Source organism: Ostrinia nubilalis, chromosome 18, assembly GCF_963855985.1.
Source record: "Ostrinia nubilalis chromosome 18, ilOstNubi1.1, whole genome shotgun sequence".
NCBI lineage: Eukaryota > Metazoa > Arthropoda > Insecta > Lepidoptera > Crambidae > Ostrinia > Ostrinia nubilalis.
Window position 1 is genome coordinate 11,855,750 of NC_087105.1, and position 27,767 is coordinate 11,883,516.

The 27,767-nt window shown below is 37.9% G+C and overlaps 2 protein-coding genes across 2 annotated transcripts in view; one reads left to right on the top strand and one right to left on the bottom strand.

Moving 5' to 3' along the window:
• Positions 1 to 27,767, bottom strand: part of LOC135080902 (phosphofurin acidic cluster sorting protein 1) — a 203,123-nt gene that overhangs the window by 61,590 nt on the left and 113,766 nt on the right. The window lies entirely within an intron of this gene.
• On the top strand, positions 666 to 12,960 carry LOC135080431 (NADH-quinone oxidoreductase subunit B 2-like). The gene is made up of 5 exons (XM_063975064.1): positions 666 to 780; positions 1,096 to 1,345; positions 7,430 to 7,557; positions 10,969 to 11,194; positions 12,784 to 12,960. The coding sequence occupies exons 1-5, from the start codon at positions 737 to 739 to the stop codon at positions 12,898 to 12,900; spliced, it is 765 nt and encodes a 254-aa protein (XP_063831134.1). The 5' UTR covers positions 666 to 736; the 3' UTR covers positions 12,901 to 12,960.

Sequence of the window (27,767 nt, forward strand, 5' to 3'; positions counted from 1 at the left end):
AAACATCGTTTTGTTCACAAAATAAAAATGGCAGACGTTTTCCTTTTCTCCCTAAACATTAATGAGCGCTTGACAGATATTCCCGACGTATACATATTTGAAAAAACGTAGAACTTTTTGTTTCAGCTTTATTGCAGTATAATTTGTTTTGTGATGAATGGGAAAAGTTGGTAGGCAATGAAAAAATGTAAGTGCGGTTTCTTTCAGCAGCAGTTACAGTTCTGAACTAAGTTAATGAATCAAATATGAGTTGCCTTACAATTTTAATTAAAATAAGTTAAATAAGCAAAAGGGTCAATCTCCTTCAGAAATGTGAATTACAAAGAGAAAAACGAATTACTAACTTAACTAAAGTTCAACTAGTAATTGATTCACGAGCAGATGTTGTATCAGTTATTCGCAATCTCATCCGCTCTATCATCTTTATTCATAGAAATTCTGTAAAGATTTTTCATAGTTAAGTTGTCAAAGTGCTTGGAAAAGATAATAGCAAAAAATCTACTACTTTTATGTCTTTTCATGTAAATTCGTTTGTCTGCACCCACCTTTACAACCCAATCACAACTTCCATTGACAACATATCGAACCTTTTCGCTAAAATTAACGTCAGAGCCCGACCTCATTCGGCACGCGACTCGCGCCTGTCAAAGCCCCAGTGACAGCACTTGTCAAACGCATAACCCGTGGGCGGAATTTTTATAGAAACCACCCAATATTCCCCGGATTTTAATCGAATATGATCCGGTTTTCAGGGAACGCGCTGCGTGATGTTATTTTTAGGTAATACGAATATTTTTTAGGTCATGTGGTGAAAATATTTGTTTAGGAAATCCTATATCGAAGTATTTTTTGTCATCGAAGATGGCTTTAGGCAGAGCACTCGTAAAGTAGGTAATGGTACAGTGCCACAGTATTTATTTCGATGTTTCTTCGTCTTACAAGGACTCTAACAAAAGAAAACCTCAGTTCCTCAAAGTCTTAATCGTAAACGCAATCCTCAAACATTTACGACTAAAAATCCGTCCTCATCCACAACAAACAACAGAGCTAAGATATTCAAAAGTCTCTAACGGATAAAACCTCTATCTTCCACAGAAACCATCAACGCAGCCTCATCGGTCTATACCAGAACCCTGCCTCAACAAGCCTGCCTCCTTCGTCCACCCCATCACTGGACACAAACGACCTTCCTGGCACCATCTCAAGCCATGGGTTAACCATGCGACATAGCATCAGGCACGCTAGCAGCGGATCCAGAAAACGTCCCCCTGTACCTCCCCATGCGTTCAAAGCGGACAGGCCAGGGGAAGTCAGGAAATACTCCCCTTTCCACTACCCTGGACAGGTAACAGATTCTTACCCTGGACAGGTAACCGATTTGTACGGGATCGTGTTCTTGATAAAGCTGATCATGTTTCAGCACATGTTCACTTCTGATATTGAAAATGAATAAGCATTTTTGTTCTTGAACGTATTTTTGTTTTGTAGATAAAGGATAAGTTTGTTTTACGATGAAGTTCGTGCTCAAGATATTTATCGTGAATTTTTAGGGAGTAATAAATTGTTTTGTTCATCTTAACAATAGGTATTGAGAAATGTTATTTATTTTAAGTGGCATTAATTTACGCGACTAATACAATTCGCAAAGCTCTACCTAAATTGTTGTTTAGTGTGTAATAAAAGATTTTTATTAAAACCCAATTCCGTTTTCAATTGTCCCAAAAGGCATTTCTTATTCATATCAAAAGTTAGGAAAACAGAAAGAATAAGAAAATACTTGGTAGGTTAGTTAATATGGCTGATACAGTTACACGACGTATTTCAAATCAGAGGCAAAGCCCGATAGTCCCTCGTTAGTATATTTTGCGAGAAATCCAGCAAGTATTCCGAAGCGCGTTAAAAAATAAACAATAGTCTTTGTGCTCTGAAACAGCGGGCGACATTTGTTCAGCGAATCATGTTCCAACGAACTAGCTGTCGTTGCTATAGCAACGGAAACGGATAGGTCAAGCGAGAGTCGAGACAGATGCTGGTTCTGTACGTGGACTAATTTGGATAATCAGTCACGAATGTTGTCTTCCTCTAATCTCGGATAGCGTAGATCTAGTAGAATATTAATGCTGTCTCAGGCTTTAGGTTATGTATGAGGCTCACCATGTTTGCTCATTGTGGCCAAGTGACTTTGACATTTTTAAGTTTCTTTCGTGATTTTCACCTTAGTGATCAACATTTGATACAGATTGACAAAGCATTTTTATGTTACAGCAGAGAGCAGTTAAAGTAGCTAAGGCTGTGCTATTCTATTAGATCCAATCTACACAGTGAAGTGAAATTTTAACTAGGTAAAAGTAAAATGAAACCTGTTATCTAGCGTCCCAAAAATATGGGTCCGAATAAATTTTATAATGTCCACTGACTATATTTTGGACAGGCACGTACAAGATATCTATCTGTACACGTACAAGCGCAAGCCTAGACATAATATCATTGCTTTGATTAATACGTTGACCTCTCTCAAGAAGCTCTCAGCCAAATCCTGCATTCTATATGCGGGACGCTAAGGATAAAAGAAACCACTTCGCGCCAAGAGAGCTCGTTCGTTAGACATAATTTACATTCCCAATTGAAAAATAAAATGTGAGTTTTTGCTTTATTCGCGATTCCATTATTCTCGAGAACTCACTGGAATATTTTTTTAAATCCCATATTTTCACAATGAACCCTGAAGTGTGGGAAAAATCGAGTTAGTCCCAACGGCCCCGGTGGATCTGCCCCGTCAACGGGGTGGATGGGAAAAAGTGTTTCAACGTCCCCGGTAGTCATAGTCTTAGCGTTCAACGGGGTGGTTGGAACACATCAAGTGTCAACCACCCCGGTATATCGTTTAACGGGGCGGATGGATCAAATCAAGTATCAACCACCCCGGTATTTCACTAATCGTGGCGGATGACACAGATCTAAAAGGTTCCACCTCGGTATTGCATACCGAAAATAAAACCTGTTAATAAAATAAAAAATAATAATATGTAAATAATAATCAGTTTTATTTAACAGTCATTGTTTAAAAAATCTTCAGCATAAAAAAGTAAGTTTAATTGTCACAAAATATTATGATCATAAACTTAAAGATTACTTTTAGAATCACAGATGCGCAATTGCATTAATCAGTCAATATTAATAACACTCTAATAGTCTAATGTGATAAAAAGTAACTCTAAAACTCCTCACTAACAAATAGTAACAAGGAAAACTAAAATTGTTACAAAATACAGTGTGAGTCACGTTAAAGTGTACATATGAAAATAGATAAAACTAGACCTATTTTTATCAACAAAAAAGAGGTCAAAAAATTTTTGAGAATTTTTTGTTTAGTTTCTTATAGAATCTTTTTTCTTCCAATTACTTATTGTAAAGAAAACGTAATAACTTTTAAACTAAGCGGTATATCCTGATAAAATAAAAACAGTAATAATGCTAAATAACAGGCGATACTAAAAAAATACTTCAAATACACAAAAAAGGCCAACAAATAATAAAAAATGATACTTTTTGAAAAAAATCTGCTTTTAAATTCGTGTTTTTTTGGTTATTTGATAAATTTCTCCAAAAAATGCCTCTATAACCGGTGGTTTTTATTACTTTGTATTATTCTCTATCGTATTACCTTTGTAAAACCAAAAATCGTATGTCTATATCCCTATCACAACATTTGCTATAATCGTGACCCGTTTTTTTTACAGACTACCTACTATTAAAAAATTGATTTTGAGGCAAATGAGGCAGTACAGCACACTTGACAAAATCAAATTTTTAACGGTTGGTGGTACATAGCTGCCCAGAGCCCTGACGATGGAAAAAGCAAGCTTTTCCGCAAATGCTCAGTCAGTGGTTACGAGACGAGTTTATTCCAATCTGGTGCGTATTTGGAGAGAGACACCGGACTACTTATATGCTTGAGGCATGGCATGGCACAAAAAGCTTAATAAAACAATAAAAAAAAGCAACCGAATATCATAGAGTTGTTAAACACACTGCTCAGCGACGCCTCCTATTATGAAGTGATTTCAAATCAAGTAGAAAATCTGTCAGCATCTCAACAGTGTAAACGTTTACATGAGTCTTATTATTAATTTCGCATCTGTGATTCTAAAAGTAATCTTTAAGTTTATGACCATAATATTTTGTGACAGTTAAACTTACTTTTATTGTTAATCAACAACTGATTAATGTAACTAAATAAATTAAATAAATAAATAAATATCCTTAGACATTTTACACTGCGCTTCTAGTCCCAAACTAAGCAAAGCTTGTACCATGGGTACTAGACAACGGATATAAACATACTTAAATACTTTTTTTTTTGTAAATACATACTTATTATACGTAGAAACTGGATTACTAATGTTTGGCCAAAAAACGTTTCCCAAATTATCACATCGCAAACAATGTTTCGCAAATTTTCATTTGGCAAATTCTTATTTGGCAAAACAAACTTATTGCAAACTTTTAATTCGCAAATGTCGTTTTTGGCATATTATTGTTTAGCAAATTATTGTTTGGCAAAGTATGTTTTGCCAAATGTTTCATTTGGCAAAAATATTTCACGATAAACTATTTACAAAATAATTTGATTGGTGCATAGAATGGAATACAAATTAGCTTGTGGTTATTATTTTGTTTAGTGAGTAGTTAATATAAAATTTGTTCTAAATTTTTTTTTATATTTCATTCTTTTTATCGAAATTTCCAAATGATTTATTAACAATAGAGGTGATTCTAGCGCTCGGCGGCCGCTGCCGCGGCACATAAGTTGTTTGCGAAGTGAAATTTGGCGAAAAGTAATTTGGCCAAACGGAAGGATACCGTAGAAACTAACCCCTACATACCCAGTCCAATACAAACAAATAAAAAATACGTATCTATGATTCTTAAATAATAATATTTTGTAACAATTTTAGAGTTACTTTTTATCACATTAGACTATTAGTGTGTTATAAATATTGACTGATTAATGCAATTGCGCATCTGTGATTCTAAACGTAATCTTTAGGTTTATGACAATAATATTTTGTGACAATTAAACTTACTTTTATCCTAAAGATTTTTTAAACAGTGTTAAATAAAACTGATTATTATATACATATTATTATTTTTTATTTTATTAACAGGTTTTATTTTCGGTATGCAATACCGAGGTGGAACCTTTTAGATCTGTGTCATCCGCCACGATTAGTGAAATACCGGGGTGGTTGAAACTTGATTTGATCCATCCGCCCCGTTAAACGATATACCGGGGTGGTTGACACTTGATGTGTTCCAACCACCCCGTTGAACGCTAAGACTATGACTACCGGGGACGTTGAAACACTTTTTCCCATCCACCCCGTTGACGGGGCAGATCCACCGGGGCCGTTGGGACTAACCCGAAAAATCCTCAGTAACGTTAATGTTATAATGCCTTTGTGTTCCGAAATTGGAAATTATTTACCACAATCGGTATTAAATTAAACGAGGATATTGTTAAATGCTTTTATCGTGCAAATGCACTGGGTAATTGAATAATCATCCATGTGTGAATAAACTTAATTAATTCCAGCAATCTGGAATTGCAGTAAATTTTAATTAAACACGGGCAATTTTAATGTGGTTACAATTAAAAGGCTTTGCTGGCTGTAAATAAAGAGGTGGGAGAGCCTGAAAAATTGCCAGCGATGAAAATTTAAATATTTACCCCATCTGGAAAATTAACATACGGCCAGTTTATTGATGAACAATAATGTTTACTTTAGCGGTCAGCAGTGACGTACTTCCAACCACGAAATCGAACCTTACAGCAAGAGAACACAATAATTAGAAAACAAATGAACTAAATATACATAATTTTACTGATTCGCAAAATAGCATAGACTAAGAAAAATAAGATACTTAGTTTATGCGTATTGACATTAGCTAGTTGAATAATTCGACACGCGCAAGTTCTCTTATCAGAAGACTGCGTTAGTTCTAAGCTCAAAGCAATCCCCGGATCAACTGATTCGAAAGAAACAAATTGTCCGATCGTTGAGAATGAGAACCGTTCCACAAATACTTTTCATTGAGGGTTGCTACTAACGTAATGTATTACAGATTTAATAGTGGAAGAAAAACTTTTTCTATGTATAACTGAAACTGAGATAGAATAGCACCTACTGAAATCCATTCACAAAATAGGACCTCTAAAAATATCCATCCTCGAAATCGCGAAAACGTTTTCTGAGAAAATATACCTACCTACAAGAAAATGTTTACATTTCTCTCTAACAATATCAGAGAACCTTGGAGTCTTGGAGTGTTATTGTATGAAACTCGAAATTACAAACTTAATTCATAGCTTTTAATTTACTTTTATTGTATCCGACCAACGCTTATTTCGTAATTTTATTGCAAATTAAAAGAGCCATTAATATTAACAATTATTATTTGTTTCTGCAACATACTGCGTGTGAAAATCATTTTACAAGTAGTTTTCTAGTCACCTCGTTTATGGGATTTCCCAACGGAAGGTAAGCGACAGTTCAGGATCAACATTTTCAGATCATGAAAAGATAATGTATTAAATATGAAAAAGGCAAATGACTGATATAGCATTCATTCACAATCATAAATCATTCAAAATAAGCAACGTCTTTTTTTTACTCCACTGATCTTGTTAATACCCCGAAAAAAATTTTTTGTTCAAAGAACTGACTTCTAGCTCAAACTAATGCATACCATCTGCCGCAACTAGTTGGAAAACTTCCACATGTATGCGCGAAAGCCTTTCGGATGGAAAATTAATCCTGTGTCGAGGAATAAGTCTCGATGAATCCCAGACATGTGGGACAGCCCTGCACAGATCCAGTTACGTTAGAGGCAAGCGTTATCCCAGTACCTAGACTGGAATTGTTTTTAGATACAACCACGAGATTGTGTATCGGGGACTTAATAAATGGGCAATTGGGCTTGAACTAGAATGTGAGAGCTTAAACGTGATTCCAATTTGTTTTTTTTTTTTTTTTTATGTGATAGGAGGCAAACGAGCAGACGGATCACCTGATGGTAAGTTTTAGAATAACCCGCGTGAGATCACAGGCAGACCAATTTTTACAAAGAAAACATTTCTTTAGAGGGCTCTTTATCGACACAATCTTACTTCAATACGCAAAAACATGTTGCAAGATCTAAAAAGAAAGCTTCCATTTTTAATGGTTCACGAAAAATTTGCAGTTGATCTAGTTTCTTTAGGCTAAATCTTCCATTTGCCTCTGGTAAATTTGATAGGATCGTGCTCTTGCAATGGAGACTAAATGGCCCAATGATTTAAAATATATTTTGTTAACTGTTCAAGTTCATATTCTTTCATCATTTACTTTTGTTGCTGCTACTGCTAATAATATTCTAAATCCCACAGTCCACAGGAGAGTGGGTGGTGGCACGAGCTGACGATATCCTCAACTGGGGCCGCAAGAACTCCATCTGGCCCCTGACCTTTGGGCTGGCTTGCTGCGCCCTTGAAATGATGCACTACGCTGCACCCAGGTCAATATAATCCTCATTCATCACCTTTAACATTTATTACAATTTCAGGTCTTAAAAATGATTACGAGTTAAACGACGAAATTTCCGTACAGCGGATAAGAAGTTCCTCAAACAATGTGATAAATGACTAACCTGGGAGAGTTAAGAGTAAATAATGTAGTAAAAAAACCTGAATTAAATTTTACTTTTGCTGTAATCCTTGATGCTGCTATATCTAAGCAAACTGGCATTCATACATGAACTGCATGGGTCACAGCAGCACAATGTAGTATGTAGAGACGACTACACTCACCTGAAACAAAAGAAAAATGGCGTTAAGCACATAATAATACACTTTCATTTACTTATATGTACCTATACTTTGAGATCTCCTGAATGGTATAGTGGCTGACACAAACTCAAGCCGGTAAGGTTTTGATAGTTAAGTCTCATGGACTAATGTAGGCTTGATGTTTGGATGTTTTATTAGCTAGTCAGTTCCTGGATACACAAGGTTCATACTCATACGAATTATGCAGACACAAGCAAGACAAACTTGCCCAGAAGATGCCTGTCACCTTCATTGGCTAGTCATGTTGTAGACCCTAACGTATAAGTGAATGGTATAGATAGACACATTACTGATGAACATACACAGAATTGATACATTCATCTAAGCTTTGAAAACCTTAGAGTTGTTTTTTGAAAACACTAATCCGGCAAGGTATATTCCACGCCTGTTTTCTTATTACCCTATTCCTCTTTTATTGAGTACCTGATAAGATTTTAATCTGGATCCTTTTCATCTCATATTCCCCCGTCTGAATGTTATTGCCACTTGGTTTTATCTCAAGACGAAACGTCTCAACTTGTGACAAATGAGTCGTGAGCAATCTCGGAGATTGACACGTTTCATTGGAGAAATATTACTTTTTTTCCTCTATCTCGACTGGTATGGAGCGAGCGACGTGTTTCTTCGAGTGACAAGATTGGCGCTTTCATTTTATTTGCAAGATGTCTTCCCTTGTATGTCTAAATTAATATTTTTGTAAGGGAATCTTTCACTTTTCTTTTTATACACATTCATACATTCATAAGAATTTTCTTTTCTGAGAATCAAAGAACATGTGCCCGTATTGAGGAGAAATTGCGTTAAGGCCCAAAAATATCAGTATTCCTTGTTATTATTATTACTGATACATTATGTGCTTCTATTTCGCCCAAATACATACATATACTTAGTGGTTATGTGTGCTAAACGCGTGACTAGCTCATGTCAGTTGCAGTTGAACTTCACCACGCATCGTCTAGCTTCAGTAATTCGGTTTAAATTCATATACTTACGCGAATTACACGTTCCGTTCCGTTTTCGTGAAATATTCAGATACAAGTGTTTGTTAGTGTAGTGATACAATCACTCTTGTGGCGGAGTTTTGGGCTGACACTGTGTAGGTTTGTTGTCGACACGAAAAGAAGAAGATCAGACTTTTAAAATCCACACTTCGAAATAGTACAACACATGTTAATTAATTGTAATACCTACAATATCGTAGTATTCTTAGGAGCTCTGGTTAAGCCCGAGAAGGATAAACTCCCTATTAGTACAGTGTGTGTTCAGAAATACCTATATTCCCTCGTTACATTTGTTACGCGGTTACGGAATGGAGTTCATTGTCGTGATCATGCATTTAAGAAAACCATGTCCAGTAGGCCTAAGATGCGCGACGTGATAACTTTTATCGACGCCAAAATGTATGGGAAAAATCGATAAAATGGCGTGATAACCGCTTATCGCGGCGCGCATCTTAGGCCTACAGCAGTCAGTGGTATAAGGGCTGATAATGATGAATACAATCAGTCTCGTTCACAGCTCTACGTCTATCTTGGACGCTTGAATGAGCATAACATGCTTGTTCCGTCCAGAGTGTAATCAGATCGATATCTCGCAACCGACGAGGCGGCACGCGCCATTGCCTTCGTTGCGTCGGCCCGTTGCATCACTGCTATCTTTGTTGTTCCGATGCATTCATCAATGCCTCATTTCGAGCAATGATTTACACACTCAATGTGTGGCGTGAAATTTCAACGCACGTTATGAAAGTAAAACATAATGAAATTATATCACAATTAAGACATGAATTGGAGAAACGTTCATTGAATGATTGCGAAAGCTGGTAACTGAATCACCGAAGTGATTGAAATTAACGTGGCTTTTAAACAACTCCTGGTAATTTTCTTCATTTAATTAAGCTTCAATTGTTGACTGCGAAGCTCTGAAACTCTCAACAAAGGATTTAATTAATTGCCCTTTAGTTGAAATTATAAGCACGTCACACAATGCGGACTAGGTTTAGATCCTTCCAAAGCAAACGGGCGACCGTCCACACAATATACGAAGCCTAAGCAAACACTCGTGCGTTTTAATTATCTTGTAATCCTCACGGAACACGGAACGCAATTACTAACCATGTTAGTCAAATAAAATCGGGATTTAATGTAAAATCACAAATCTTGGTAGACAAAGTGAAAATTAACTTTAAAAGCCTTTTTCATAAAAGCGTTCTGCATTAAATGGCAGTTTAGTATAGCAACCAAAATATTCCAGAATTGAAACTCATTGATCGACTTGCCTCAATTTGCTTGCACTGCATTGAACGTGCGGTTCGCGCTGATTGACAATGCTATTGTTCGGGTATTCGTATTAGAATTTCCTCTATAAGGCCATGTCTGCATTTGATTTCAAATGGCAAGCAACGTTACTAGTCGCTAAGTAAATCTATCATCTTCAAGTTTCGCAAATAACCTTATCTAGTTTAGAAGTCGAACTAAAATGTACAGCAATTTCCAAAATATCTTTAGGTATTTCAACACTCTTGGGATGGGACAGCTGCCAATAAATACAGACTTACAAGTCTAGTAACAACCAACTTTAAACTTCCATTCGACGTGAGATAGGTTAAAGTTACGTTACTTTAATAGTGCTTCGAACTTGGTTGCCATGTTAAAAGTTCTTCCACCTATAAGTCTAACAATTTCTTAATTAATGTCTGTGTATAGCTTCAAGCTTATCTTAACTTGTGGCTGATAAAAGCTTCAAATAAATAGATAGGTAATGTTTATTCTCCATCAGTTAATATTTGCTATCATATTCTGACTGTGGTGATCTCAGACCGATATATGGATTTTAATTTCAAACTAGACCTTTATTTAAACTAAACAAGAAAGGTCCGTTTTAACCTGTCAAGTAGGGTTCAGACATAACCCTAAAATGGGTCTATAAGAGTTATCTGTCAAGTAGTTCCCTGCACCTTTAACTTAGACGTGGCATAACGTAGTCGTGGATTCGAACAACGAGTTACATTTTGGAATATGAATACGAGTATCATCTTTATCGGCTCAAATTGCTACTAAATATCTTTTCTCATTTTCTAGATATGACATGGACCGTTATGGCATGGTGTTTCGAGGGACTCCTCGGCAGACAGACGTCATTATCGTGGCGGGTACTGTCACCAACAAGATGGCGCCGATCCTTAGGAAGACCTACGACATGATGCCCGAGCCTAGATGGGTGGTGTCGATGGGCAGTTGCGCTAACGGTGGTGGTTACTACCACTATACGTACTCTACTGTTAGAGGGTGTGACAGGATTGTACCCGTAAGTTGCTTTTTCTTCTGTAATTGAACAATATTGGTATGCCTTTGCGAATTACCTAACTGAAAAATCACGATCGTTGGACAATCAGATGTTTTAGTACGAGGGCATCGGAAGTCAGTGTCAAGCAAGAGGGTCTCTTACCACTAGATCACGAAGGCGTTAGATGCCGGATTAAATAACATTCTGCTATGCGACTAGATAAAAAGCTTCAGGGCTGTGAAAAGTTTTATCAGTAACTGTCGAATTGACTTCATTACTTTATCAGTGATATACAAGCGAAAACCATAGGACATAATATTTCTGTGTAGGAAGGTACCAGAATGGTGTATAATAATCACGGCTTATTTTATTGCATTAATCCTAAATATTCTCCTTCTAAATTTTTGGCGTTGGCGTTGGATAAAAACGAAATATTGACAGGCTTTAAAACACCAAGAGGTCGTAAAGGGCACTCGAACGACGGAGTGTTTTTAACGCTTTAAGTCTTCGAAGAACAACAGAACATCGCAAATGAAACAAATATTTGTCATTTACATCACATATTGTTGATTTACTTGAGTGTTTCGCTTTACTTCGAATCCTCCAGAGTTATATTGGTTGTGTATTGTTGTTTTTAGTCGGCAAATATTAGTTTGCGGCATGTTAAGGAGACCTTTGTGTATTTCGACGTTTCCATTATAACCCCTTTGAGAATTGTCTGGTTGTAAATAACGATTCAATTTCGTGAAAGCATTTCAACAATATGAAGGCAAACTTACGGTTGGAAATAATCTTATTAGAAGTAACACTAACATTTTCAGAGACGTTATAATATAGACGTTATAGAGAACAATAGTGTCTAGACAAACCTCAAGAGGATTTAAGACACTATTTAAATCAAAGATTTAACGGCTAAATAATGTAATAATAAATAAAAAAAATATGTATTTTTTTTAACGTATTTATTGGTGACTTTATGACATTAAACGGTGTTCGTGGTATATTATTATTATGGATTGGCACTGTAAAATCAAATCGCATGTCTCGTTAAATCCGACTCAAACTTGTATTTTTGCTCACGACGACGCAACGAATCAGATTATGGTAATGCATTTAGGATAAGAGGTTTTATTTTGTGTGTTTTACAAAATGGAGTTCATAAATCTGTTTTCGATACGTTCTTTGCGTCAAATATTGGTTTTCTGTAGGTATATGGCATCGTAGCTTCCACGGAATAAGCGATTATGATCTGATTTATTTGATAGATCGACAGTAACGTCACATAGACGCTGTGATACGGACAGGGCAAATTCGGGGAGCTGTGCGGATAAGTGTGAGGGAGAGTCGCATTCTATCGAGGTGCGCAGTTAGCCCGATCGGGTTGTAATAATTATATTCTATGGTTCATTTACGTTCTGCTTGTCTGTAAACTGTGTATTTGTGACTTAGGGTGAATTCAACTAAACAAGAGTAAATATTAATCTCAGAATAAATCGTCAGTTTTGACATATTTCCCATACTGAAACTGTCAATGTGCCAGTTATACCAGGAGTTATTCTCGGAATAAAGTTTGGTCGAATCAGGCATCAAGCGTTTTCTTTTCGCTTCAGGTTGACATTTACGTCCCTGGCTGCCCACCTACAGCAGAAGCGTTGCTGTACGGGATGCTCCTCCTCCAGAAGAAGGTGAAGAGAATGAGAGTGGTTCAGGTTTGGTATAGGCATTGAATTGTTATTTGTCTAAATTAATTATGTTGTGATTATTGATTAAACTTGTTTTGTTTTTGAGATTTTGGTTTCATTGAAGTTATAAAGACCCGTCTCAGTAAGAACTGACTATGTTTCAAACCCATAAACAAAAAATATTTTTGGGAAATGGTCTCAACTCAACTACGAGTGATAATAAAGACAGCAGTAGAAGAAGTAAAGGATGCAAAACTGAACGCAACGAAATAATTTTCGTTATCAATGCGATGATGGTTGCTAATCCAAATTCATATACGAGAATATGTTAATTCGACAGCTGCATTTTGGCTCTTTCAGTAAAGATTAAAGATTTAATTCACACTCGTATTTACAAAAAGAATGTATCAGAGATAATTCCGTTCATTACTCAGTATACTTGCTAGGAATACAGGAATTTCACGAACATAATGACACCTCGCCAACGCTTTCCGCCCCTGGGAATCTATTGACGTGACTAGAATCACGTATTTAGAAACCTAATCTTGTTAAATAGATTTCGTACCTCCATTTTGTTAGACTAACATTCCAGTGTCTACATTTTCAGACAGAACTCAATATTAATATTATTATAAACTTTAACAAAATCAATTTTATACGCAGTACATCAAGCTAATAAACACTGTGATTTCATATATGTTTAAGTAGGTTTATTAAGAGCTATTAATAACTACAAAGATCATTTAATATTTATATCAATCATACTAATAATAATAATAATAATAATAATAAATAACTTTATTAACACACATTACAAAAAACAATACAACAGATTTTAAAAGAAAAAGACGAATGCATGTTAATAGGGCGCCCGCTCAGTTTTAGTTGGGACACCTTATAGGATGTCCCGACACTGATTTTCAGCGGGAAGCCCTATTAGCTACTGCGCATCCCTACCGGCGAGCCTGCTGGTGTAAAAGGAAAATAATGTTAATATAGATTTAAATTTAAAACTAAAACAGCACAGAAGGGATACGCAGCAACTATTAGTCGCGGGGTACGTGGACACGAACATAAACCAATACTAATAATAATATAACACAGACACAATTCGATAATTATCAGGAAGAAATTATTTAAAACATTTAACATAAAAATTTACAATAAAAAGTTATTTCCATTACATACTTACAAACACGGACAATACAATAAAATTGTACCAATCCTATGTCTTCTCCACTTCACGCGAGGCAACTCAAGGAACAAAGATAGTGAGGTGAAAAAAACAAAGAGAAGAGAAGAAAAAAAAAAAATGAACGAAAAAGAACTGACATGTCAAACGTGACAGTGTGTCGTTCAAATAACGATTCGACAAAATAAAAATAAAAATAAAAATTAACCTACCACCGACAGAGTGAAAAATCACTTTCTTTGGCTACCACGGATTTAATTGTGAATTGTGATTGCTACCTTCCAAGCGGTAAATGGAAAAAATCAAGATGGTCCACGTAGTAATGATGTGGCAAGCATGTGTCCTGAGGATTACACCCAATGTATTACTTTCCTCTATGGGATTGACGTTCTCACACTAATAACGATAACAACCCTTTAATGCGTGGCTGGGAACTATATACGACTGCGTCAATCAAAGATTATAATATTATATTTGGATTGCGCACTATCTATAACAAGATGAGGCCGCCAGTGACGCTCAACGACCGTTCGCGCAGGAATTAATGGTATGTGAAGTTCATCAGTTATTCCACCGTTTAGTATCTATGCCAATAAATTCTCGTGCTAGGTATCATACGACTCTATGATTGAGTATCGAGCGCCATTTCATAAAAAACGGCGTCTGTGTTGCCTGAAAACTGAAAGAGCCTCCGAAATATCGAATGCTGTTCGCATTCAACCTCGTTGGAGGAGCCTTTTGTGAGACGAACACAACTTTCAGCAGAATGAAAGGCCGAAACTAGTGAAATACGAGAAAAAACGCTGAATGGTAAAGATATGTTAAAGTGCACGACCCCAGTTTCAGTATTCGTATTTTACTGCGAAGAGTCTGGGCTATTTTGTAATTTACGATCACATTAGGTACATGTTCGGAATATTCTCCGATACAATTACTCTGATAAAGGTAATCGTTACCTCTGTTATTTGGTTCGTTTGGTAGTTAGAGTATCTACATTACATCTAGCGAGAAGAAATTAATCGAATAAGACGACTCTTTTTATTACTTTTGTTCGGGCTACACTCATTCATTTAGACTATAATAATTAATAATTATTGTGGTAATTTTATTTAACTTTCTCGACAACTGCATTAGTTGCCGATTTTGGTGATTGTTTACTCCTTCTCTGTGACATCTTTTAAATCATCTTCAAAATACCTAAATTGATTTAATTTGAATGAATGGATTCATCTAATGTTGTTGTACCGGTGCTTTTATCCCACGAAAATGCATTAGTCTGATGTGCTATCGTTTGTAAAAGTGAGAAACCTGGATTCCGCAAACGGTGTGAATGGAATAGACGGGTTAGACGGTTGTATCCATCCGTAACCGATATAAACCGATAACTCTGAATTCCGGAGACCCTCCCGGCAAAGAGATGCGGAGTGCACGATATTCGTTTATTCACGTGCCTTGAAAGCGGGAGAGATCTCGCGTTACGTGAGGGAATTTTCCCACCTCCCTTATATGGAAAAATACGAGTGAAAAGAGATCGGTTTAAAATAAATAAATCTTGTTTAGAAATAATACTCGTGTTTTTTTATGCTTAAAATTAGGATTAGGTAACCTTTTTTGTTTGTAAGGTAAGACATCACTCGCAGAAGCCACTATCTACGCAGCTTTTTTGCCCCTTCTCTCCCCACTAATGTAGGGTTTATCTACCCACTTACTGATTTGATTCATTCTGAAAATTGACATCACTTATGACCATTTCATCTCAAAACTCATCATGACCTAGCAACTTTGCTCACTCTTTCCCCGTCTAAACCAAACCTAGGGTTTATTGCACCAAATGCTGTGTAAAAAGTGGAAACGTTAGTGTCTTCATTTCCCTGAAGACACTAACGTTACCACTTTTTACACCGATTCCACTTTTCGGGGTCGGGACCATTTTACCGCCATTTAAACGCAAAACCTAAAAAAATACCTTTCTTCGCCAACCAAAAATTTATTTAGGTACAACATATTGGGTTCACAAATAAAAGGTAATCATTTTCCCACATCAAAATAAATGATCATCCTGTCGTCCCGCCCAGCTCCTCGACTGGCGAACTACAAAGCTTTATATGTACCGCCCTGTACCTCTAGTAGGAAAAACTTTCGAGTTCGTTTCGTTGCGTATTCAAAGTGTCATCGAAAAATTTTGTATGAAAAATTAAACAGCGCCCCCTAGGGCGGCTATAATATAGGGGGCGCTGTTTAATTTTTCATACAAAATTTTTCATACAAAATTTTTCGATGACACTTTGAATACGCAACGAAACGAACTCGAAAGTTTTTCCTACTAGAGGTACTGAGCGTGTGGTGTGTCGAAATAAAACTGCTGTTATCAATATAATTGATGGTTATGTATCTTAAAACTATAAAGAATTCAGTTCTTACGAAAGAGCTTTTTAGGTTGGGGGAATTTTTATGCGTAAAGAGCAATAAAAGATGGGAACAAAAAGTCCTTTATTTTTGTAAATGCGCATCTGTTTCAAATACAATACAAGATCTTCAACTTGAATGTAGTGTTAATGTAAAAGTTTTTCATATTGTTTTACATGAACACTATGCCACGAAAACTTTTCAAAATAAGCGTCTGGGATAAATGGGGTACATGTCCTTATTCTAATACAAAGGACGCACAAGTTTTCCTAACAGCAATAACATAATAACTATAAGACACAAAAATGACTAATAAAGTGAAGTCTCAAGCCAAAAGCTCCTTCCAAACTTTACATAGAAATAACAAACTATTTATCTCATCAATTCGATCCAACTAAAACAACCAATCAAAACGCCTACACACATCCACGAGTCGAGAAAATTAAATATCATTTACTTAGTACAGAGAAAATAGGCCCGCTAAGATAAATAAATAAAATTGGCACAAGCAATAATAAACTCAATCTTATACGTCGAGGGCTTCGCGTGTTCTTTGCTTACTTATCTTCCTTAATAAACAGTTGACGGCAAATCAAGATACCAACAACATGGTGGTATTTGTATTTACTCATTCAGTCGTATTTAGTCGTAATAGAAGCTATTTTGCAATAAAACTAGTCCTGTAGGTGTGGGGGGAGTATAAAAAAAACAATCATCATCATCATTAACAACAACCCATTATAGTCCACTGCTGGACTGAGCCTCCTCCACTATAGTGGAGGGTTTTGCCATAATCCCCACGCTTGGCAGGCGGGGGAGAGCGCTGCTGCCCGTTCCCTGTTTGTCTGTCCTTAAGAAAAACAATATCAAGACATTTCGTAATTGCGTCTAAAGATTCATAAATTGGAGATTATGTATTTTATTAATATCATCCATGTTACAATAAAATAAATATACCAATATCAACAACAAAGCCTTTGAGCAGTGGAAAATTTCGCGTTGAATGGGAACCAGAATTTTCGGAGGTGATGACAACTCCCAGGTCGTTGTAGACAAACGTTTCAAATGCTTTTTTTTTGCTTTTTCAGGTGCACAACACAAAGCGGATTACTTGAAAGGATCAATATTTAAATGTAGTATACAAATTGGAATCTAGTCTCCCAAATTGGGGGTTAATGCTACTCGCTTCCGTGGGTTTACCCTTGAGACCCCACAAGTGACCCCTGGGTGGTGCCAAATGAGTAGCTAATTTCCGGTGGTAGGCGTCGGCCGAGGCTGGTCACCACCCCCCAGACTAAGCCGCACCGCCAAACGGTGTTATTACACCGTGTTCCGGAGCGTGTTCTGGGGAAGCCGTTCGGGAGTATGGGTCTGAGCAGTTGCGTGGATCGTGACATTGCCGTTCTGAGTTCGACGGGGTAGGCGCATCGGGCGCCTGATTCTGGAGGCTAGCGGGATCCGAAGCACAGTGCACCGCTGGCTGACCGCAGGAAGTTGGGGGCCCAAGTAGCTTGCCAGCCACACGTGAAAGGCTGCCCCGCCACCTAGCGAAAAATCCCAGGATGCTCCACCTTGCCGGTTGGCGACCGGACGGGAGGACCAGGTGGCCATCCCTGGGGGGGTTCGGGCGTCCCCGCGGTCTCCAGGTCAGGCTCTAAGCGGTCTGCTATCCCTGTCTGCCTCTCCAGGCATACATGAAAACGCCTCGCTCAACTGCCATACTCCCTCCACTTATTCACTCTCAAAATGATACACAAAAAAAGGAAAAAAGTTAAACAGCGGTTGCACGTCCTCCCACTCAAAGTGCACCTCACCAACATACGAGGACTGCACTCCAATCTCTCTGCAGTCCACCACCACCTTGAGACTGAGAAACCGCAGCTGCTGTTCCTCACTGAGACGCAGATCAAATGTCCAGCTGACGCAGCGTACTTGCTCTACCCTGGGTACACATTAGAACACAAATTCCATGCCCGGGCGGGAGTCTGCATCTATGCTCGCGATGACATTTGCATCAAGCGTCTCAAATGCCTGGAGGTTCCTGGATTCTCTGTAATTTGGGTTTTAGTGGACACAGGCCTAGAGAAATTACTCTATGCCTGTGTCTACCGTTCGCACAGTGGAGACCTTGAGACAACCCGGCTGTTCGACTACCTCAGCCAATCAGCTGATAAGGCACTAGCCCGATACCCCTCTGCGCAGTTGGTAATTTTGGGAGACTTCAATGCACACCATCAGGAATGGCTCTTTCCATACCAGGTAACCGACCACGCTGGGAGAGAGGCACGTAAACTCGCTCTGACGCTGGATCTCTCCCAATTGATAGACTGTGCAACCAGGGTCCCGGACGTCGACACTCACACAGCCAACTGCCTTGACCTTCTGCTGACATCTGATCCAGACAGATATTCCATCCTGGTTACTGCTCCTCTTGGAACTTCTGACCACTGCCTGGTGAAAACTGTATCGACATACTCCCCATCCGATCGTGGCCCTTGTGGAGTAAGACGAGTATGGCGATACAAGTCAGCAGATTGGGATGAGATGCGTCAGTTTTTCGCATCTTTCCCTTGGAAGCCGGCATGCTTTTCTTCTCGAGACCCAACGAGTTGCGCCGATGCCATAACTGAAGTTATACGCCTGGGTATGGAATTCTTCATTCCTTACTCAGACGTCGCCTCAGGTAGCAAAGCTCGCCCTTGGTTCGATGCTGATTGCCGTCATGCTGAAGCGTGTAAGCAGTCAGCGTTTCTGGCATGGGCTGATGCTCGAACGCGCGACTCACCGGACACTCGCAATCTGAAGAAAGCCTACAACCAAGCCTCCAAGTCTTGCAAAAAGGCGTTACGCAGGGCTCGCTATGATCATATTGGACGCATTGGCACCAAACTTGCTTCTTACCCAGCCGGGTCCAAAGCGTTTTGGTCCCTTGCCAAGGCCATCCAATCAAACTTCTGTCGCCCCAGCCTGCCACCACTGCTGAAACCCGATGGCTCACTGGCTCACTCTGCTGAGGAAAAAGCGAACCTTTTTGCCACCCTGTTCGCTGATAACTCACGTCTTGACGTCGCAGGCAAAACGCCACCCTCATTACCCCCTGCCTCCTCCACCATGCGTGAGGTCCGCATACGGCAGAGAGAGGTTTTAAATATCTTGCGTTCTCTTGACGTAAACAAAGCCAGTGGACCCGACGGAATTCCGGCAATTGTCCTGCGTAACTGTGCGCCGGAGTTGTCTCCTATTCTGACACGCCTGTATCGACTCTCACTTGAGACTGGACTAGTCTCTAAATCATGGAAGCTTGCAAACGTACAGCCCGTACCTAAAAAGGGCAGTCGTGCTGACCCAACTAATTACAGACCCATCTCTGTTACGTCTATACTCTGCAAGATAATGGAACGTGTCCTCAATGGCCGAATCCTGTCATACCTTGAAGAAAATGACCTACTCAGCGACCGCCAGTATGGGTTTCGGTATGGTCGTTCTACAGGTGATCTTCTCGTGTATGCCACACACTTATGGAGCGAGGCCATTGAGAAACATGGTGAAGCCCTTGCCGTTTCACTGGACGTATCAAAGGCGTTTGACAGAGTCTGGCACGGCAGCCTATTAAACAAGCTTCCATCTTTTGGAATCCCTGTTGGCTTGTGCAAATGGATCTCCGATTTTCTTGAGGGACGATCAATAAGAGTAGTCCTTGAGGGCTACACTTCTAGTCAACAACCTATTGACGCTGGCGTCCCTCAGGGTTCGGTGCTGTCTGCAACTCTTTTTCTACTGCATATCAACGATCTGCTCAAACCCGGCACCTTTGGGTACGCAGATGACACGACAGTGACAGCCAATTATATATCCAACGCAAAAGCCAACAGGCGTGAGGTCGAGTCTTGTCGTGAGTCCTTAATTGAACGCTTAAATTTGGCCCTTCAGGATGTCTCTGATTGGGGCGATGCCAACCTGGTCCAATTTAACGCGTCAAAAACACAGGCGTGTCTGTTCTCCGCAAAACGAAGTCCATTTCTTATGGCTCCAACATTCCGAGGTGTGCCTGTCAAAATCACCGAGCGACTGCAACTCTTGGGCATTGAAATGTCCAGCAAGCTGAACTTTGGCGAGTACATCGAATCCATAGCGAAAACTGCTGCCAAAAAACTTGGTATCCTCTCGAGGGCAAGGCAGTAATTCTCCAAGAAGCAAAGGCTGCAGCTTTATAAAGCACAGATCCGACCTTGCATGGAATACTGCTGCCACCTCTGGGACGGCTCTGCCAAGAAACATTTGGCTGCTTTGGATTCGGTGGAAAGGCGTGCCAGAAGACTTATCGACAGCCCTACCCTTGTTGAAGCGGCGCTCCAGGAACTTGACCATCGCCGTAAGGTAGCATCCCTATCGGTTTTCTACAGGCTACACTTCGGAGAATGTGCGAAAGAATTACACGAATTAATTCCACCAGCCCCCTTCCATCATCGGGGAACCAGACGCAGGTTAGCGTACCATCCCTATATTGTTGACATTCCACCAGCTCGCACTAAGCGTTTCGATGACTCTTTTATAATGCGAACAGCTAGGGACTGGAATTTGTTGCCTGCTGCTGTCTTTCCCGAAAACTATAATCCAGGCCTCTTCAAGGCGAGAGTGAATAAGCACTTACAGGGCAGATATGTACCATCCTAGACTGCATCCCACTTAACATCAGGTGCGATTGTGGTCAAATACCTGCCTTGTTATGCATTAAAAAAAAAAAAAAAAAAATCTCTCGAAGTCTTTTTCATTCTCGAATTCAGTGATTTAACTGGACACTAGCCCCATATTTTTTGAAGCTGTTTCAAATCAATACTAGGGTTAAGGGTATGTTTAGGATTCCCCGCTATGTAAGTTAATGAAGTGAATGAACGAAAACTCTTCCACCCATTCTATATCAAGAATTTAGTAGTTCATCTTACATGTTTTACAGCAATGTTCCGTTTCGTTTACACATTTCACGGCGTTCAAAAAGCGCCGCAACGTGGGCGTTTCCCAGCATCCTGACCGCCCGTCTGTCCAGCCCAAGTCGAGTGGCTCGTAACTTTTTATTAGGCTCAGATGTTGAGTTGGGCGCGATAAAACGCAGGCGCCATTAATCCCCACTCGCCCGTGGGACTGGGTTTATCACACCGCTGCGCAATCTAAATAAGGGGATTAAGTACCCGCCGAAATTAATTTACGAACGTGTTATTTGGGGCAACCCTAACTAATAATTTAGGTCCTCACATTTTGCCCTCTGTGTCGAACGTCTTTCGCAGATCCAAGACAGCAATTTTGTAGAAAATGTTTATGATCTTCAGATAGGTGTTTATTTTACCCTTTGTCTGTGTCGAACATCTTTCGCAGTTGCTATTCAAGATCGCAATTTTGTAGAAAATGTTTATTATCTCAGATGGGTGGTTTAGTCAGCCTTATTATGATTAAAGTCTTCTCAAACATTCGGGAGGGAATTTAATTCTGCTGAATTAGCAAGAAAATGAAGAACTATATAAGCCTTTCTGTGTTAGAGCCAACCTTGTGTTATGTTAAAGCATAAACAGGCGCATGGATCGCAGATCTTGCACCGTAATTATTATAAAGTAATTTAATTAAAATATAACCAGCTCGCGTGGCTTTCAGTCTCCAACAGTTTATCTTTGTCATCCTGTGATTAAAAATATTTTGTTCCTTAAGAAAAGTTAATTATCACACAACTTGAGAACTGATGGGCTCTTCCTATAACAAACTTTGATCCCTATTTTCATCAATATAATAAAAGTTTTATAAAAGCCGTTTAGCTACTTTAAGCTACATCAAAATACATACATTATATGTGTCTGTATGTAAATAAATGATTTTGATTTGATTTGATTTGATTATCAGTTAGGATATATCAGTGTATTATAATGTAGAGAGACGCTATTTATCAATCTAAAATCTAACGTATTCCTTCCTTCAATCGACGTTAAATTATACAAATTATTATACGGATAAACTGATTTATTCGATGAGCAAGTTAAACGCATTTCCTACTGCAATAAACATTCCGTCAGCAATATAACTTCATTATTGTGGTCCGCTTCAGTAACTGAACGTGAAAAATTCATAAAGTTCGCGACTTGTTACAATTTGTTCGGGATTATCGCGAATACGGCACGTTTTAAAATTTTAAATGCATTTTATTCTGCATCAAAATGCTAGCGCTTTTTAACCTATCAAGCACCAGAAAAGAGACACTTGTTTGTTAGTAGAAAGACTTTGCGAGCATGGCCTATGATACAAAAATTTTTTTAACAAAATATTCTACTAAACATAAATAATCTATCTTACTGAGCTGAGTCGTTTCTAAAATCACCAAATGAGCATAGACTTACCCAACAACCTTTTGATACCCATTTTTATGCAGCTGTTTCTTGTAGAAATATCACTCTAGCTTTATTTTAAATGTCACTTCAATACCAAGAAACTAGCTAGATAATTTCAAAACTACATAATAACAAACGAAACTATAGTCTCACTGCAATCTTCGATAACTACATAGTATTATCACGAAACTAATGCATACTAATGACTGCTCATTCCAGCAGGTTAACGCCCGCATAATCGATCTCGACAATCGAGATGTTACCGCATCGATAATTGCGATTACCGATTGTTCCCACAGAGCTTGTGTTGTCACGTATACTGTAATAAACTTGGTAACTCCCACTGTTTATCAAGATGACAGACTACGCTAAGTTACAGCTACCGTGCGTGGTATAAAACAGTGGTAAGTGTTTATGGGTTAAGAAGAATAGAATATGAAACAGAAGAAAAATTAATACACTGACATTAAATTAAATATTCTAAGAGCTGATTTTTCAATCGTCGGATAACTTTTGACTCATGAATAAGTTTGACACATTGACTGTTTCAGTTAGGAAAATATGTCAAAATTACATGTTTTTTCTTCAGTTAAAAGATATCGGCCCTAAGGCAACTACAATACTGTGAAGAATGCGACGTCTTCTAATAATATGGAGGGCGAGACAATGCCAAAATAGTTAAGAAAACATAAGAACCTTGAACCTTCTACCATCTACTCCTGTATCTTTTCTATCGTTCTTTTCAGCCAAATGACGTCCACAGCTGGACAAGGGCCTCCCCCAAGGATTTCTGGAACAACCTGGATGCGGGCAGTGTAGGACCGGTCGTTATGGAAATCTCTTCTATAGTAAGTACAGCAAAATTTGTATACCTGCTTCTATAGTACATAAAATGTGATAACGTTTCCAGGAAGAGCGTAAGGGGTAGTTTGTAGATCTATTTACGCATTGATTAGGTATTTATCCCAATCCCACTGTAATTACCAGAACATTGATCTAACAACGGTATCGTATTTCCGAGACGTTACTACATCGATAATTACGATTATTCGTTGCCACGCACGGTGGATCGAGCCCATACAAGGTGTTGGACATGGTGCTTTAAATGCAACTACTTAAAACAAGATTGATTTGCATATAAATTGAAAGATGAGACTTCATTCTATCAAATATCACTAATATCAAGTCATGATCTACTATCATAGTTATGTGGTGCGACCGTAAAGTGAACAAAGTCAAAATCATGGATTTTCTGACTTCTGTTTGTATTGTCAATTTATCCAATTTCGTTCACTGGTTTTATGTTATTACTTATTAATGTATTAGCTTATACCTTTATCTTAATCTGTGTGTTAAAATGAGTGCCTAAAAAACTTCTAGCTTGGCTATTTTGACGTATTTTTAAAAGGTATTTTTTTAAATGAAAACTGCGTGTTTTAGTTGACATCTTGGGCGATCTTTAACAAACCATGAATGAGAGATGATAGATGACAACGTGGGCGATATTATTACTCAGTTTTTAGACCCTTATTCATCCCTATTTTCGAGAAAATCACAAAAAACTAAATAAAAGCGCCTCATTTTTCCGCATAGCAAAATTAACTTAGGTAAAATTCGTTACACTAAAATAATGTCAGGTAAACCAAAGATGTTTATTTTGGTTTATGAGTTGTTTATCATGTGCAATTCAGTAAAAATACTCATTAAAATGAAAAACCTCAAGTCAAATAGAGATTTGTATGCATTATTAAAAACCACGATGAAAGATCGCGCTAGTTCTTTAGCTAGAATACTAGAGCTGTTTTCGCATACACTCTCTTCAGATAAACACAGGTAAGTACTAACGTAGTTAATAGGTACTTTATGAACATAAAGAAATACTATAAAACAGATATAGTAAAAAAATCATATTGTCATCATCTCAAAAGATTGTCGTTGAATTTAGTACATACCATACATACATTTTGTATGTATTTTTTTCTTAATTTATGATTGTGTTAGGTAGGTATTGAGTTACACATTTTATTTATCAGATAACTATAAAAAAAAAACAATAATTTCATTGACACTGTTTGTCGCAAGAAGAAGTAGTGTCATTATAATGAGAACCAGATTTAGCTACAAACGTAGATTGGCTTAGGCAATCTGTTGATTGGAGTCAGTTTTGTAGTCCGCTAAGTCCCTATAAAATTGCATTAGTATGTATCTAACAGCTAACAGAATATAAAATCAAGCTCGACAAAATCGAACAAAGTGATTGTGTGCAATGAAAAATCAGGCGTTTGCAAAAACATTTCTTTCATAATTTTAACACTTAATGAGAATAAATTTAGAGTATTGTTAGATTATGTATCTAACAGTTAACAGAATATGAAATCAAGCTCGACAAAATCGAACAAAGTGATTGTGTGCAATGAAAAATCAGGCGTTTACAAAAATATTTCTTTAATAATTTTAACACTTAATGAGAATAAATTTAGAGTATTGTTAGACTATGTTACTCTTTAAATATGGAAACAGACCAAAATGAGTGGGTATTTGCTTTTAATTGAACAATAAATACAAGTTTTTCATCACTATATTTTAAGAATTTTTTTCACTTATATTAATTGCCATCTAATAAGTAAAATCTATCACATTAGAAAGATAAACTTGTCAACCTTACACTGTAAAAATTTGAAGTTACTACGTTGACGCAATCTCATTTTATTTTAAAAACACTGAGTAAGGAAGCGATGTCCAACGCTTTGTATGGGCTCGATCCAGTGTGCCACGCGGAGGCGACGATACAATCGGAGTTCCCACGACACGTTTCCTTTTTTCCACAAGAATCGATGTTGGTATCGAATGAATTAATCGTGTGCTAGATACGAGAATTTCAGGAAACTAATTTGCTGTTAGCGGTAATATAGAAAGTCGGTGAACTGTGTTAATACTTAACGTGCATGTGTGTACTAATAACCGTTTTAGCAGCATTTGAGTATTGTATAGAGATAAGTCTCTACTCTACACTGAATGAAATGGTTGTTTCAAATATGAATATGTACCAGAAGGTTATAAAATAGGACGAAGTGAGGGATGCCATTACAACCGGTCAATGTAGAAATCATTTGGGGAGGCCTATGTTCAGCAGTAGGTATTCGTCCTTTGGCTGAAATGATGATGATGAATGATGAAAGACACCATCTGTGCTATGATCAACTTTATGTGAAAGCTTTTTATTGTTCTCATGTGATTTGGCGAATTATTAAAATGTATTATGTAATTGCTCAATAATGAATAATAAATAAATAAATAAACAAATAAATAAATAAATAAAAAACAATGTGATTAGTGAACATTGAAATATGTACTGTACAAATTCACGCAAATCGACGAGATGAACACACTAAAACCAGAACCAGAATTTAGGACAGAATTTAGAAATTATGCATCATCAGAGTGTGAAATCTGATCTATACGACGATAAAGAGTGCGCTATGAATCGGCGCGTGCGCCGCGACCTCCGACTGTGAGTCACCGCGTCTGGCCCCGGTGACCGACTTTGCTGTGGTACTACACTATACGTGGATACAGCAGTCTTACTTCCTTAATGAAAGCATTAACGTATTTAAGATGCTACACTTACTCATCTGAAATTCAAAATCTTGAGAATATCGATTGCTTCAGGTGGTAATTGAACTCGCGCTCTTTCGCTTGCCGGACTATAAAGAATTCGATAGAGGGATCATCGGCGACCCGATGTCAGCTTAGCGAAGGCTAGATAGTCTTTGTTACTAACGTGGCTTGCCTTTTAGTTTACCAACTATTAGATCTCATTGGTAAGGACTTTATTGGCGGTCAAGCTATAGCTATAGATTCGGGCTGCAAAGGAATAGCAGCGATGTCTTTAGAGGTGGAAATAGTTCTATTTTCTATTAAGTTCATTGAGCAAGTTTACAGGAGTTTTTTTACATAAAATTTTAGCGCTTTGCTATGATTGCTGCGAATGTCTGTTGTATCTGGCTTTATGGTTTTACTAAGAGAGCGCCTACTGAATTTGTTTGTAGTGTATTGTTGACGGACTTAAGACTTCCGACTTTTCACTCCCATCGTCCGCGACTGAGGTCATCAGCGGCGTTTGGGCTGTGCGTTATGGTTTCTTGCACTCAATTGCTTCTGAACTTCTGATTGCGTGTTTTATTTTCTTAAGGGGTTCTGTTATATTAAGAAAAGGAATTGATTTGATAAAATGATTAATCTATTTTTTGTAGAGCTAATTCAAAATTTAAAAAAAAATCGAATTATCTAAATTATGAGATTAACGGCCGATCAACGACTTACTAAATAATGTGTTATCATCTTTTAACAAACAATACAACTCAAACCTTTGTATTTTCTAATTGGATATTTTTAAAGACGATATTTTCTTACTTTCAAACAACATAATAAATAACAAAGTAAAAGATAAATCTTTAGCAAGAGAAAACCCGGAGTGAAGACAGTTTAACCTTTCCCCGGGGCAGGCTCTATTGTTCGGCTCCTGTTCCCAAATGCCTGGCTGTATTGATCCTGGGTATACCCGAAAGAAAATAATACTACAGGCCACAAGCCTTTGGCAATATTGCAAACTAATACGTAAGGCCGATGATTAAATAAATAAGTAAATATCTTTGGACATTTTGTTTGACAAGCTTGTACTATGGGTACTAGACAACGGATATAAAATATAAACATACTTAAATACTTTATTTTTTGTAAATACATACATATTATACATAGAAAACACCCAGACCCGTCACAAATTAAAATTCATCATTTCAATTTCTGCCCGGCCGGGAATCGATCCTCTCGGCATAGTAGTCCGTTCTGAACCACTACCCCAAACGGCCGACAAACAGAAACTACCGAACTTTAGATTTGAAAGAAAGAAAGGTAAGCACCAAAAACAGAACGATAGAAATCAA

Coding starts and splice junctions, on each gene's coding strand:
- LOC135080431 (XM_063975064.1), top strand. CDS start 737: ATGATCCGGTTTTCAGGGAACGCGCTGCGTGATGTTATTTTTAG. Junction 781..1,095: donor CTGCGTGATGTTATTTTTAG/GTAATACGAATA, acceptor TATCTTCCACAG/AAACCATCAACGCAGCCTCA. Junction 1,346..7,429: donor CTTTCCACTACCCTGGACAG/GTAACAGATTCT, acceptor TAAATCCCACAG/TCCACAGGAGAGTGGGTGGT.